The sequence below is a fragment of the Amphiprion ocellaris genome, chromosome 13, assembly GCF_022539595.1.
Source record: "Amphiprion ocellaris isolate individual 3 ecotype Okinawa chromosome 13, ASM2253959v1, whole genome shotgun sequence".
Lineage (NCBI taxonomy): Eukaryota > Metazoa > Chordata > Actinopteri > Pomacentridae > Amphiprion > Amphiprion ocellaris.
The window spans coordinates 18737333-18753825 of NC_072778.1; the positions used below are offsets into that span (position 1 = coordinate 18737333).

Genomic DNA, 16493 nt, shown 5'->3' on the forward strand with positions numbered 1-16493 from the left:
TGTGATTTTTACTCAGATAACTCTGTCTCTCCCCTACTGACCTTAGGTTAACTTAAAGGCACTGTTTAACTCATTAAAGTTTGATTTCCTTTTAAGATTCACATCGCTTGTGTCCACCCTGACAGAATGCATATATTATCTAATTCACTACAGGCTTTGGCCTGGCTTCTTGACACTGTTGAGTGTTTAAATTTTAAAGTCTGTAGCCAAAGTTGAGTCATTTTAAGTACAGAATTTAGTTTATAGGATGGAGTTCATGATTTTTTGTAACTTTATAATAGCAGGCCTTCTCGGCTAGGTCTCCTTTGAAACAGAGATCTTAATCTCAGGGGACTTCCTGGTTAAATGAACAGTAAACAACTAATTTATACAGTTACACTAAAACACTTTTCCAGCATTGATCATTGCTAGCTTTGTCCAATTCCAGTTGTTGCTGCTCATGTTCAATTTGTTTTAAGTAAATCGTTTTAAGTCAATTGATGAATAGTTTAATTCTCTCCATTACTCTCGTGGCCCTTTCATGTCGTATGTTCAGGAAGTAGGTGCTGAGAAGCAGAGACAGAATTACAGCTACACTCAGACGTGTTTATAATCTACATGCTCTTGCTGGCATCCTATGTTAGCATTATCTGTATACGTTGTTTTAAGTTTATCATACATATTTTTCTAGCCTTTTAATTTAGTAAGTGTTACTTTAGTGAGTATGAAAATTAACTCCTCTGTTAATCTTTCTTCTTAAACCACTTTAAATTCCATCGAATTCCAATCTAACACATGCATTGCCATAAAATCAGTTGTCTGTGAACCTCATGAAGGAAAGGCATTTATTTGGCTGTCAAAACATGAGTTGAGTTGACAGTATAGTTCTAGATCTTAAAACTAATTGGCTCATGGCAACAACTAGTTATATATAATAAAGAGAATCTATGAACTGTATGTAGTCATTGATATTTTGAGATTTGTGAAATGTCTTAAATTGTCTGATGTTTTATAAATGTACAGTTGTCTTGTACTGGGGCTATTGGTTACATATATGAGCCGTCTTCTGTTTTGCTGTGTATCTGTGAAATAGAAGATGTAATAGTACTGAACAGCTTAAGTGGAAAGCTACAAGAGAATTCTGTCTCCCTATCAAGTCATGATGAAGTAACATCAATGAGGGGAAGAGATGGCTTTTGATTTGAGTTAAAGCAGAGCTTAGCTAATACCAAGTGAAACAGCAGTCAAGGTTGGCTCAAGGACAACATTTTGCAGCCAGGCAGTGAATGTGTTAGTGTAGAAGCACACAAATATACGCACACACGTATACACTCTCATATGAGGATTCACCCGCCTGACCTGGCAGATCTGTTTCCCTCCAGTGGGAGATGGGGAATATCTTTCCTGGCGATGTGTTGCTTCTTAGCATCAGAAAGATTGTATTCCTTCCTTGTGGAGGGAGCAGTGATGGGGATGTGTCTCCATCACTCTAACCCCACCTGTCTCATTCTGAATGTTTCTTTTTCTCTTCTCCCTGTTCCCTTCTTCCTCTTTCTGCCTCTCTGTCTTACTCTCTCTTGCTCCCTCCGTCTGCTTCCCTCCCTGGGCTGACATTTGCTGTCAGGCAGCCTTATTATTTTGTTCTTCAGATTTCTGATTAGAATTCTCTCGTTCCCTCTCCTTCTCTCCCACTTGGGTCTGCTCCCTCTCTTTGTCTCTCTCCTCCTGTGTCCCTCCCTCTGGCCCTCCCCCACAAACATCTCAGTCCAATAATGTTTCCCTTTCTTGCTCTTTCTCTCACTTTTTCGTTATTTCTTTGCCGCATTCAATTCAGCATAATATAATTCAGTCTATCTCTCACTATCCCATCTTCCATTACACCTCTCTCATCTCTCACCGTTGCTCTGTCTCACTCCATTTTTAAAGGTCAGTTTTCTTTTTATTTTTTTGCTGTCTCCCTCTCTCCCTCTTTTTTTCATTCTCCCCATAAAGTTCTTGCTGCAGTCGCTCCCAAGGACTCTGTGTCTCTGGCTTTTAATTATACTCTGTGGGCCCTCCACACTCTCCCTGTAGAAACATGCACACACGTGGGTTTGTGCACCTGCCGACATGCACGACAATGAGTGTGCTTACACAGAGTGAACAAAGTAAACTACACCATAATTGTCCTGGTGTTACCTTGTGAACATTGTGAACCTTGCTGTACCTTCAAAGCACACATGTAATGTAATTGGAAATTAATTCTTTCAAAGTACGTTGGAACTTGTTGCCGCCAATTATTTCACCTCAGATTGATTGTCGTGTTGTGAAAGTAAGCAGATATTTTGTCCGTGCTGAGGTCCACTAAAGTAGCCTGAGTTCATCATGCAACTGGACAGCAAAGGAGAAAGGAGAGGGTTGTCATGGTGATATGAATCCCTTGAGGGTATATTTCCCCCCCTCATTTACTCTCCACAAGTCTGCATCCTGTCCACTAGATGTATTTTTCTTTTTCTCTCTCTCTCCACTCCCGTTGTATTTTGCCGTCTTTGTCTTACTGTCCTCTTTCTTTCTCTGCCTGTCACTCTCTGCTCTCTTTTCGTTTGTTGTCTTCGTATCTCTCTCTGGCGTTTTCCTCTTTCTCTTAATCTCTTCTTTTGTTCCCATCTTTCTTATTGTTTCTCTTTCTCTCCTTTCTTCTGTCCCTGTGGTCCTCACCTCTTGTCCAGGCATCGAGGGAGGGAGAAGCGGAGGAAGGAAAGGAATGCTAATTTTATCACCACAGTGATGGAGTGCAAAAGGAGAGAGAGAAAATGTCACTTGTCTGAGGAAATGAGATGGCCATTGCACTGTGTTTGTGTCTGCGTGCGTCTTAACAGAAAAGATCAGGGTGACAGTCTGAGTGACATTTCGTGTATTTTTCCTCCGCTTTGCCTCGCTCCCCTGTTGAGTAAATGATATATATGTATATATGTGTGTGCATTTTTGTGTGCAGGTGGCAAATGCTAATGTATGTACGTTGCATCTACGTATTTCGTTTTTTTTTATCCCATCTAGCGCAAGAGATGTATTCTACCCTCTCTTTGTTTTTCAAGTCAATCATGTGTCTGTCTCACTTTTTCTTCATTCCAGTGCTCTCTCTTCACCCCTCACTCATGTCGGAAATGTAATCACGTTCAGGGGCTGCACTGAGGGAAAGAGTGGGAGCATAGTGGGAGGGAAGGAGGGGGGCAAAAGAGAGAGTTTGAAGCGAACGTGGGGAAGAGGAAGAAAAAGCCATTGGTATGTGTACCCAATTACCACTCCAGCCAGCCCAAAGTCACCTTCGCAGAGAACAGACGCACGCGCTCTCAAAATAGCTACTTCCATCCCGCCTCCTCTGTGTGTGTGTGTGTGTATGTGTGTTGGTTACAGTGGTGATGAGGTAGACTGAATAATATCATGGCCTTCCTCTCGTCCGTCAGCACAAGGCTTATTATGAGTGTGTCATCCGTGTGTGTAATTGTCAGTGTGTGTGTGTGGGTCCGTGTGCATGTGTGTGAAAGATTGTGGGTAACCGTGTGTGTGTTTGCGTCCTGTGCCTGATTGCGCTGGCTGATTGAGTTCTAGCCCTGCAGATTTCAACCCAGGTCCTCATCCTCTGATTAGATGTTGTGATGTGTGAAAGAAGAAGAAATTTTGTGAGTGTGTGTGAAACTTGAACACTGTGGTTTTTAACAGTGTCGACTGCTCTCTTTCTTTGTGAGTATGTACTGAATGCGTGTTTACGGGTGTTATTTCTTGCACTTCTGTCTTTGTCAGGCAGAATTTGAAATGAAGACCTTCTGAGTGAGGACAGTCTCGCAAAGTTAGGTATTTGCTATTTCTCAGTTTGTTTTTCAAGGAGTAAGGACTTAGATTTATGGTTAAGTTTTGAATCAGATTTAGACCAGTGTCAGATGGTACAGGTTCACAGGTGGATAGGTAACTATGGTGCTGGGGCCTGTGGACAATGGATGTTCTTACCAACAAGGCAATGCAAACGTCTGTGTGTGTGTGTGCGCGCCCTTGTTAACTGTGGCCTCGTTCCGCCTTGCTTCTTAATTAAGAGACCATAGGCCTCCCAGCACTGCCTGCTATCCCACACTCCGCTGGGGCAGAAAAGAACAGGAACAGAATGAGAGAGGGGGAGTGATACAAAAACTAGAGATGGAGAGAGAGAGGGCAAAAAATGAAAAAGCTATGTGTCAAAGAATATTGTACAGAGTGATAGATTTAGAAAGGAGAAGGGGGAAAAACAAAAGAAGGATTACTTGTGAAGGAGTGAGCAGCCAGAGCTGATGAGGGAGAAAGTAATAGAAAGTGTGGAAATGTGGATTTAGAGAGAGGGATAGTGTAGAGCGGTAGGACGTAAGGCCCAAACACATTCTCCATTTCCCCTGCTGAATTGATGCCACTCATTTCCATAACTGTCTGTGCATCACGTGTGTGTGTATGTGTGTGGTTTTCGAGCGGTAATCTGTTCCATCTTATTCTTTACTTTCCATCTGTATAGGATCTTTCGCTCCATCGCTCCCCATCTTTCGCTATCACATCTGACTGACTCCTTGGGAATGGATGTGTGTGCAGTTGTGTGTGTGCATATCTGTGGTTAGATACATTCCTGTATATCCTGGTATGCCTGCCTGACTATCTCTGCCATTCTCTCTCCCTCTCTTGTCAGTGCGTGGTGAGTGGTGAGATAGTGGGTTAAATTTTAATGGTGCTGCCATCTCTCAGTAGCTTCTGAAAGAGGGCCAATGCAGACTGACACACTCACTGAGCCGTGAGAAGAGACAAGGCGGAGAGAGGAGCGATAGCTTGCTAGACATGCACGCATGCTAGGCCACAAGTCCACTGTATAAACAACAGGTAGAATGAAGAAAAAAGTACACCGTCTGTTATTACAATATATTGGGGAGGATTTTATTTACATCCCACCACACCTTAGGTAAATCCTGTTATTTTGCAGAATCAGAACCAGTCATATCTTTATTGCCAAGTAAGTTTACACATGGAAAATAAACTGTTAATTTCTTCAATAAATGTGAGATTATATAGAATATGTAGTTAAAACAAGTACTTCAAGTCAAGAAACTTTTATAATGGAAAATGATATGTACAATATGTCATGAACGTATAAAATAGATCAGTTTTAAAATGAAGGAGCTCTGCAGGTTGTGCAAAAATATGAACCATTGAATGTACAGATGTTCATAGAATAAAATATAAGGATATGTGCAGTGTGCAAGGATAGTAGTCCAAAAAAATGAAATAGATGTGAAGACTTTGTAAATGTAATGTGCAGTGTTGATGAACACTGAAATTTGCAGCTCAGCTGTAAACTGCAAGAAACTGTTGTTGTGGTGTTAAGTTTTGGTCAAGATGCACCGTAGCCTCCTGCAAGGAGTGTTTAACATGGGAGGCCTGCATCAGGGTCCTGGAGAGATGGCGGATTGCAGCCAGTCACCTTCTCAGCAGAACAAATGACACGCTGCAGTCTTCAATTTTGTACTCGGCCATGACAGCAACTTTCCAGATGGTGATGTAGACGGTGAGTATGAACTCTCTGTTTTAGGTGTAGAGGCGCACCATCATTGTCTATAAAAAATGAACTTTCTCGACTACTGCGGGAAGTATATCCTCTGTTGTGCTTTTTTGGTTATGTAGCTGATGTTCAGCTCCCACTTGAGTTCCTGGTAATGATGGTTCCCAGGAAGCGTGAGGACTCGACTGTCGACTGTAGAGTCACACTAGATGATGAGAGCAGGTGGGAGCTGGGATCTTTGTGAAATCTGCAGACATCTCAACCGTCACTGTCATTTCCCACCTGTAGGCGGATGAGCTCAGTGAAGGTGGTGACATCTGCAAACATCAGGAGGTTGGCAGACTGGTGCCTAGAAGTACAGCTGTTGGTGTAGAGGGAGAAGAATAGACGAGAAAAAAAAAATCCTTGAGGTGAACCAGAGCCGATGGTCTGAAAGTCAGAGACATCTTTTCCCAGCTTGATGTGCTGCCTCCTGTCTCACAGGACGTGTGTGATCCACCTACAAGTGATGTCAGGCACACTCAGCTGGGAGAGCTTTTCCTGCAACAGGACCTGGATGATAGTATTGAAAGTACTAAAACCCACAAATAGAATCCTGGCATAGTCTCCTGAGGAGTACAGATGCACTGTGTACTGTGAGAATGAAGTGGAGGATCGTGTTTACTGTATTGTCTAAGGACCTGTTGGTTCTGTAGACAAAATGCAAGTTGTCTGTTAACACTGGAGACAGCTGACCAGCACAGTACTTCAGGGAGGAGGGAGAAACAGTCTTGCCTGGTAGGTCTGCAGGGCCTTTGTTTCTTGATGAGCATTAGTATCTGTTTTCATGATGGAGAGAGTCGTCTCTGTAGTGGAGGAGGCGAGAGCCTCTAAAGTGGACAGCTGGGGAAAGGCCCATGCCCCTGTTGTGGTAGAGCTGGTGGGCTTGAGCTGAAGGATGGGGTCACAGCGGATGGTGTCAGGATTGTCTCATTGTCTTTAAAAGTGACAGGAAAACTCATTTATGCTGTTGGCTAGGCACGATTCACTATTAATGTGGGGGAATATTGGCTTGTGGTTTGTGGTCTGCCTGACCGCTTTCCAGACAAAAGCAGAGTCATGGCTGAGAACTGCTGTTGTAGTTTCTCATAGTACAGATGTTTAACCTCTCTCATCATATTACTAAACCTGTACCTTGACTCTGCAAAACCTGTTTCTGTTCCACTCCTGAATGCTCCTTCCTTGTCCAATTTTAGCCGTCTGAATTTGGCTGTGAACCAGGGTTTGTTGTTGTAACTCACCTTAATGGTTTACAGCAGACTTTACAGAAGCTGATGTATATCACCACAGCCTCTGTGTGCTCATCCAGACTGTTGGTAGCAGAATACATCCCAGTCAGTACAGTCCAAGCATGCCTGCAGGTCCTCCACAACCTCACTGATCTATTACTTTGACGTTTTCACAACGGGTTTAGAGAGCTTGATAGACACTGCTTATTGTAGTTATGTTCTCCTCTCTAGTCTTGCATTTAACAAATTCCAGATTACCTTTGGGAAAGTTGCAGAAGACAGTAACTGGGAGTCTGGGGTTAATGCACTTTACATGCAGGATCTGGCCAGTGGGTATGTACTTCGCCTTCTGCCTGTTAGCTTGAATGTAGTATGTAAATGCTGACTAGTATGAATGAGATAAACTCACAGTAGGAGTAGAGAGCTTTATGAAGAAAGAGCCAGATGAGGGAAGAGTGCTGTAGAACTACTGTCACATCATTGCACAAGCCACTCTTAATGTAAAAACAGATTTCTCCACCTTTCATCTTGCCTGAGAGTTCCATGTGGTGATCTGCTCTGTAGAGATGGAAACCTGCCACATGCAGTGCAGAGTCTGATATCAATCCTCACAACCAAGTTTCCATGAAGTACAACACAGCTTATGAAGAGAAGTCTGTTTTTCCCCACCAGCAGCTGAAGTTCATCCAGTTTGTTGCTCAGTGAACACATGTTAGAAATATTCCCAGCAACAGTGTGCCATGTCCGTGTTGGCAGAGATGCACGAGTTCACCGGCAGGTTTCACTGTCCTCTGGCATTTTACTGTATGTACAAAGCTAAGAGCACCTTTAACCAGGGTGTCTAGTAATTCCAATGATGTGATGACGAAAGTGAGGAATAAATCCACAGAGGTTTTATTGCTGCCGTTAAAGAGCTGTACTATCATGAGCAAGTATTGGACAAAAATTTAAAATTAACGAACAAAACAAGACAATACAATATGCACCAGTACACCCAGGAATTCAACCAAAGTGTCATCTTACAATTTGTGTCCTATTGTCAGAGTTTTGGCTAATATTTTGTTAAAGCATCACATTGCACTCAGTAGTACCATTGTAGAGACTGGAGACACTATTGTTCTAAATAATAACAGAAAACAAATCACATTGAGCTCATCCTGTAGACACCCTGCAATGCAGAAGATAATCCTTACACTACATTTGGCAAAGGCTTTGATCCAAAGTAATAAGATGTATGGTGAATCATTAAACACTGGTTCTTTTTCTGTATTTGCCAACCTTGCCATCGATCGTTTTTAGTTGTAGAAGACCCAGAAAATCAGTACACACATAGTCCCTCCAAGGAACACACTTGGTGAGCACAGATGCCAGCCTCTGGCTATGTGTATGAGTCTCTGAACTTTGTCAAGCAGACGGTCATGCCCATAAACACTCACACAAACACATGCCAGTCTGTGAGCGATATTCTGTGTTATTTCTTGATTGTTTTCATTTGCCCAGCCTCACATAGCTGTCTGATTGGCAACATGTCCCCTGATGGCTTCTCTAAGCACATGGAGGGATTAGGTGTGTCTGTTTGTGAAATTTTTATTCTTGTTTGTGTGTTTGTGTGCATGCATGTGTGTCCTTTTGTCTAGCCCAAACTACAGCTTATTCCTGAGAGAGGCCAGCAGACAGATGTTCAAGAGAGGATTTGCATGCCTATCTCTCTGTTTAAATATCTATTTCTCTTGTTCAGTTGATTTAGGTGGGGGGGCTCTTTTTTCTCTTTTGGGGAAGGGTTAAAACTGATTTCACACACTGGAAACCCTGGAGCACCCCAGTGTATCTTTGATGAAATAGGTTTTTCCCCAGGTTCCCACGCAGAGGTGCAGGTTGCCAGATCATGGTTGTCATCCCCCTCTAGCTACTTAGTTTGACTATGATCCGGTGTTTTTGATGTATTTCAAAACCTGCAGTAGTTTTCCCAAAGTGTGTGCAACAAAGAGAAAGGTTCACACATACACAAATGCAAAGAAGTGTTCACTGCACTCTCAGCAGTGTGAATCACAAGACCAATATTCTCAGTGTTTTTTTAAATTATTCATTGCTTTAAATAAAATACACTAAATTCCAGTTCAATGTTGAGCTTTGGATTTTTGGATTCAGAGAGTGTCCACACCCACACTTTATTGTGTTACACATGTCATTCAGTTTAGATTTTTATGTTAATATTTTTCCTACAGTCTACAATCAATAATAAGTCAATAATTCTCCCTGACAAAATGAAAAAGGATCTTTTACAAATATTTGATAATTTTTAAAAAATCTTTCATTTCAAAAAGTTCAAACCACTTTCTGTAGCACACCAGATTGTGTTTAGATGCATCTCTTTGCCTTAATCATTGTTGATGTGTGTCTAGAACTTAATTAGGCCCGCATAATTCACACTCTCACATCAGGACAAAAACCAAGCCATAAAGTCCAGAAACTTTGTAGACCTCCTAGTAAAATAGTGTTGAGGCATGGTTCAGAATTCAACTATTTTAAAAGCTTTGACTATTTGCAGGAGCACAGTGCCTCAGGAATTGTGAAATGGAACGGGCAGTACTCTACATAGTTGGCTGTCCAGCCAAACTAAGTAACAGAGCAAGAAGGGTCTTGATCAGCGAGCTGACCAATAACTCAACACCCACTCTAGCAGAGCTCAGAAGTCCTCTGCAGAGATTGGAATCCTACCAGAATGACTACACTTTCGGCAGCAATGTATCAATCGGCCTTTTGTGGCTGGGTGGAAGCCACTTTGAGTAAAGGGCATATGATGCTTGAAGTTTACAAAATGCATATAAAGGGGTCTGACAGCATGAGGAAAACAGTTTCCTGGTGTGAAGAGACAAAAACTCTGTTGAGGACTATGTCTCCCAAACACAAGACACGGCTCACCGCCTGGCTAATAACATCCCTATGGTGAAGTGTGGTGGGGTTAAGGTGCTATGGGGTGTTTGTTAGAGGCACTGACATGGAGGGTGGTCAGAATTAGGGGAAGGATTAATGCAGCCAAATGCAAACCGTTTCTTGAGACAAAACCTGCTCCAGAGAGAACATGATCTGAGAGCGGAGTGCTAGTTCACCTTTCAGCATGACAGTGACAATACAGCATGCAGCCAAAACAAATCTGACTTCAGAACAAGTCTCCCACTGTCCCTTCAGTGGACCACCGAAACCACACACATAAATTCAGAACATTGGAGAGACCAGAAGACGTCAGTTCATATATGCTTCTCATTTAGTCTGATGGAGCCTCATAGTGTCTACCTCATCGAAGTGGATGTAGTGCCCGTATCCAGTTTTGCAAAGCTTGTAGACGTTTACTTTGTAGGGGTTGCACAGGAGTTCTTGGTGAAGGGGCTTCTCCAAAGTCTGAAAATTATGATCTGACTGCTTTATATATAATTTGAGATTTTAGTATAATTTGCAAATGTCCTGAGAAAAGCAATTTCCCTTTATTATTATGTGACAACAGTCATAGCAATTGAAAATTAAATCTACAACACAGTGAAGTGTTAAAGTGAAGGTGTCTGAATGCTTTCTGAATCCACTAAGTTTTAAATGGGGATGACTGCTTGCCCGTTTATTTTGTTAGAGTTGTGGAAAAATCTTTCTGGAACTGGACTCTGATTATCCTTTTCTTTCTTCGTATTCCATTGACCGTATTGCACTGTCTTTCCCCTCATCCTTGCTGCTCATCTTTTTTGCTACAGTCTCTCCCCCACAATACTGCTTCCCCTTGCAATTGCTTGACTTTGTTGCTCATCTCGTTTATCTCTCCTCCAGCATTGCCTTTCACATATTTTTCCATTTTCTTTATTTCTCCTCTCCTCTCCTCTCCTCTCCTCCTCTCTCCTCCTCTCGTCATTGGCTTGATCGTGTTAATGTGTTGGCTGAAAAGACCATAGTGACAAGCACTAGAAAACAGCCCAATCTTTTTGCCTCCAGACAGAAACTCAAGTGTCTGTGTATATGTGTGTCCTGCGGGTGATTGCTGACATTAGAAAAGGCAAAATTCCCCACTCCTTTCCAGCCCCCTCATTGTGCCTTGCTCAAGGGATAATTAGACCTAGCAAAACTGGCCCTTGTCCTCCTCTTTGCCACATTCGTGCATATGCGTCTACGCTTGTGCGTGTACATGCTCCACTGTGTGTTTGTGCATGTGTGCCAATCTTTCCACCATGCGGTCAAGTCGCAATTGCTAATCAGGCCTGTGAGCCTTGCCTGAGGAGACCAAGAGAAAGAGAAGGGGGAGTAAGGGTGGGCAAATGATTGAGTGCTTTTCTTTGTCCTCATCACTGAAGCAGAGATAAAGACGACTGAAGGGATGGATGGTTGGAGATGAGAGGACAGAAACTGAGGGATTAACAGGATGAGTGTGTGCACCAGTACTGTGACGTGCTTTTAACTGTCCTCCATGGCATGACACCGTGTAGACCTCCATTTTTCTCTGTCCTCCTTTCATCTATTTTGCTTTGCATAAGTCAGAACTGCTTGTATTCATAAAGTGCCTCTCTATCACGTACTCATGCTCTTTTTTCCTCCCTTTTTCTTGCTCCTTCTTGCCCCCACTCGCTCTCTCTCTGCTATCTTTTCATAAGGTAATAATGAATATTTGAGGGCTGACAGGAGTGCAGTACCTAATCCTTTTTGCCCAGGGCAAAATGTGCCTCATGGGGTGCATGTGTGTTAGAGTTCATCCAACTTTTTAATTGCGATAGAAACCCAATTTTTAAGTTTTCATTTCTACTGCTATGCTCATGTAAATGAGACTTTATGCATGGTTGTGCATACATCATAGTGGCAGTCAGGCTGGACAGTACACTTGACTAGCAGGGAGATGCCACTACATTAGGACATCTGCTTGGCACTGTACATAGAGAGTAACATTCAGCTGTACAACCTGAGTCTAAAGCTGCTGGCAGGATGAAGCATCAGTCCGTTTGTGATCCTCCCTGCTGAGTATAGGACAAGGTTTTGGTACAAACTCTATTTCTCCAGTGGGAATGATAAAGTATCAAATTATTAGCAGATCTTAATTGCCACTCTTGTAGACTGTATTCAGTATGAGAAGTTGTCAGACTTTCATAAACAGCTGTCTGTAAGAACACCAATCTCAACCATCAGTCCTGCACACAGATGTGAATAGCGTCTGCAAATGTCACTGCATGCCATCCACAACACTATGAACAAGGATCAGGGTTGATTGATACCCAGCATAACCGCGAGTCTGCTTAATGATGTAATTCAGTCTGCTCTCCGTAGAGGGAGCACTGTGCTGTGAAGGCCAGTGCAGCATCAAGGACATTCACACTGTGAATAACAAACACCAAAGCACCACACCGACTGCCACAGAACTACCACCGAAAAACTACTTCCATACTCACTGACTCACTCAGGCAGGCACACACAGCTGGTTTGTGAGGATGAACAATGAACCTTTGTGTTTCTGTCTAGTCTCTGTGTACCATATTCAAGGCACAGGTGTTGTGGGCGGCTCAAGGTCACATCCTCATCATCTTTGTCCTTTAAACTTCTTTCTGTCTCTCTCTCCTTCAGTTGCTCTCTCATCGTCTCAGTTTTCACACCTTTATTTGCTCTCTCTCCTTTTGATTTGATTTTCCTCTCCCCTTTGCACTCTGTAGCTCTCCTGCACTCCCTCTATCTCTCCTCCTTGTAATTAGCCAGTGTAATTGCTGTAGTAAATCTTTTCTGATGTCCCAAGGAGACTGGCTGATATAGGACTGATTTAATAAGCACACCATAGCAGCTCACCTCTCCCTTTGTGTGTGTGTGTGTGTGTGTGTGTGCGTGCGTGCGTGCGTGCGTGCGTGCATGTATGTATTGGAGGGCTCTGTCTGTGTCCTCTGTTATTTGCTATGGGGATTTATTGGCTGTTTGTGTGGTTTCAGCAAGTGCGGATTCGAGTTCAAGGTAGTGCTGTGTCGGTGTGTCGACTGTAGTGTACCTTATCAGCATTGCAGGCAGCACACTGTGTGTACGTGTGTGTGTATAAGTGTGTCTCATCAGTGATGCTGTTACGTGCCATGTATGCGTCATCGCTAAAGACCTTCATGGCCAGAAGAGCAGAGAGAGGTCAGATTGGCCCTGAGAGAACAACACTAACACACACATACAGGCACACACACACACACACACACAGACACACACACAGACCCCCTGTCCACCCCAACACCCAAACACTACTGTTCGCCCTACATCACATATACCTACATACAAGCAGTCTGTTGTTTCTTAACAGCATTTTCTCCTTTCTGTCTTTCACACACACACACAGCTTGGATGGTGGATGAAATGGAGTGTGAAGGTAATAAAGTATCCAGATGTAGGGGTTTGCCTGCTGAATGCTTTTGAGCAGCAGTTCACCATTTACACCAGTGGAGGGCACTGTGACTCCACACATAAACTGAGACATCACTGAAGGGGCCACACTTTTTGCCTCCTGTGCCTCATCACTCTATATGACACTGCACTACATTGCTTTTAATAAGTGGGTAGGAATAAAAAATATTTCAAATAACCTGGGATTGTTGTGTTTTTGAAGCAGATATAAAAAATGACTTTTCAAGGTGGGAGACACTGGAGGTCAATGTTTGATTATTTTGATTATGAAGTTCTTCCATTTCATAATATATGTATATATATATATATATATATATATATATATATATATATATATATATATATATATATATATAAAGTTCTTTTATTAAAATTTTAGCAAATTTATCTAAGTTTATAAAGCTATACTGTACCTTGCTGTCAACCCAAAACTATTTAATGTTAAATGTAATTGGATAACATGTAAAAGTTATAAATTTAACTATTTAGTTGATTGAAAAATTTGTTCTTTGAAAATTCAAACAATTGTTTTCCAGCAGGGATGTAATTGGAAAAAAAAATTATTTGATACTTTTAATGCAAAAAGAAAATATCAAGAAAAGTGTTGCTCTTTCATAGTTTTTATTGAAACTGTGTTAGTTAAAGCCAAAAGCTCCTTCCAATGACCAAAAGTGAAAAATATCACTCTGATTTTTTTTTTTAAGATATTTTAGCTAAAAAATATTTGTCGTTTTTAATGTTTTTAAAGCCAATCTAGTTTGATAAAAAACCTGAGGTCAGTTTAGATAGTTTGCAGTTGCAGTTACGTTGTTCATACACCAGGGGAGCGCAAGGGAGCACTGTCTTAGCCCCTCCCATATGCCGTCCCCCTGAATCCTGGCCCTCCCACATCCTGCCCCCGTCCCCCCTCCTCACTGCCCCACCCTGCCATCTGGTCCTTTTCACACAATTGCGCGAACACACACACACACACACACACACACACACACACACACACACACACACACACACACACACACACACACACACACACACACCGAGTCAGGAATCTTTTCTCCTCATTTCCTTTCACGGTGAAAAACAGGATGAAGGGGCTCTTTCAGACCCGAGGTTACCGTGGAAACCCCCTTATTCTTCTTCTGTCAAACTCTCTTACATTTTAACGCACACACTTATACAGAGAGTGGCTGAATGTTGGACATTTAAAGTTTAAAGGGACCAAAGCTACAGCTGTCCTTCTGTCTGCCATAGTTTGGGCCGTCTGTTTACTTTAGACAAAGGACTTTATGCCCCCCTGCTCCTTTTCATTTTCTTCTTTGTCACATTTTGTTAATGTTAACAGTTTAGCATTTTTCAAGTATACTTTCTTAAACCAAAAACATAAGATGCTATTATTAAGTTGGCTCGAAATACATTTAGTCTTTGAAGATGTTAAAGCTTGGCAGAACATTTGTTTTTGTGGTTGCGCAGTTCTTTCATTGGAGCAAATTCAGCAAGTTTTTCCACAGACTTGCTCAGCCCAGGAATATTGATGTTGAAACTTTACACTCTCTCATGTGTTCCACTGCAGACAATCTCCAGCTCTGGAATGCTGAATGGAAAAAAAGTTAGTTTGAAGTTATATAAAGTTGATGTTATAGCTTTCTTCTATCTGGCCACCAGAGGGCCCATGAAAATCACTGTTGATGCCTCCAATATACAATGGAGCACATCATCTGAAAGCTTTTAGTGGGTTAAAAATAAACTGCAACACTCCACAAACAGGGAGTGGTGATGACAGGATGAATATGCCACATGGGAAAGACTGAAAGCACCATAGTAAAGAGAAGTGGGTAGGCTTTTTGAGAGAAGACTGAAATTATTCTCTAAGTTAAAGGCTATAGTTTAAACTGTATTTTTTTCTTTCTCTGTTTGTCTCTCTATTCCTTACCAGCTACTTATTTATCACTTATTTATCCTGCTTTCCATCTGTCTTGTTTCTTTTCTTCTTTTTTGTTTTTTTTACTCTCAAAGCCTGGCTACTCATCACCTTGTCTGCTACACATTTTCTCCTTTTAAGGAGTGAGGGAACAAGAGTGGAAGGGATTTGGAGGGGGGAGTGAAGGACACACTCAGGTCTGCTGACTGATAAACAGACTCCTCTTTGTGCAGATAGAGACAGACACACACTCACACTCACACACACAGACACTTAGTTACATATTGACAAAGACCTCAGCATGACTTGGCTCCTCATGATTCTGTGCACTCCTCCTTCACTTCCTAACCTCCTCCATCTCGCTGCCTTTTCTGTCTTGCCACTTACTTAAAAACAGAAGTCAGAAATGGAAGAATTTCTTTTCATGACACACTCATGCGTCTCTGTCCACGCTCACACACACACACACGCACGCACGCACGCACGCACACACACACACACACACAGAAATACAATCCCCCGCCCCTTTTTCCCATCATCTCTCACTGCCAAGCAGCTGTTGGGGAGAGGAGGGGGAGGTCTTCCTGGAAACGTGTGTGGATGCGAGTATGTGTATGTGTGTTAGATGGGGTGGTAGAGATTTGTTTCCAGAAAAAGGACCCTTCTGTGTGTGATGGTGTAACAAAACGGCAGCTGTGACAATAAAACATGTGGACATTAACATGTCAGTACTCTACAAGTGTGTTCATACGTGCTTGTGTATGTTTTTGTGTGTGTGTGTGTGTCCAGTCACATGTGTGTTCTGCTTCAGTCATCTCCTTCCATCCCCCACAATGACTAAGAGTAACTTGAGGCAGCGCTCCATAGCCACCACTAGAGGTGCCATCAGCTCATAAATGAAAGTGGCTGTGCATGTGGAAACCACATAGCAGCCATTTTACAATCTGCACACCAGACCCCATTTTATGAATCAGCCATGATGTCAACATAGCTATGGCTCATTCTATTGGCTGGAGCGCAGCTGGCACTGTAACACTGTAGATTTACGCACGTACAAACACACATGCTTCCTCACTGGCTCTCTGAGGCAGATGCACACACTGACCTAGTGACATGATGCTGCCATTAGGTCACTAGTCTTGTCCCAGACTAAGTGGATTGTTACTGCTTGAGATTATGTACTCTACACATTAGGTGTTCAGTTGTGCTGTAGTATGTGTACTTATGTATCTTTTTACAGGTCTGTATGTGCATATTTATATGCACAGTATTAAAGACATTAGCTTCTGCTGGTATAATACTTGTAGATCATATTATGTCTAGATGTATTACCTCAGAGGCATTAATTCTCTCATTTTATAGTTGCCATGTTTTGAAAAAGTGAATTAATTTA

General features: G+C 42.2%; 1 protein-coding gene across 1 annotated transcript in view; it reads left to right on the top strand.

Annotated features, from left to right (window-relative positions):
• The first annotated feature begins 5681 nt into the window (after window positions 1-5681).
• LOC129350412 (protein diaphanous homolog 1) overlaps window positions 5682-16493 on the top strand; it is a 37172-nt gene continuing 26360 nt past the window's right edge. Inside the window, exons 1-3 of the mRNA XM_055016888.1 lie at window positions 5682-5746; window positions 5813-5879; window positions 6008-6095. Of these exons, the coding sequence (XP_054872863.1) occupies window positions 5682-5746; window positions 5813-5879; window positions 6008-6095 (220 nt within the window). The remainder of the gene's footprint in view (window positions 5747-5812; window positions 5880-6007; window positions 6096-16493) is intronic.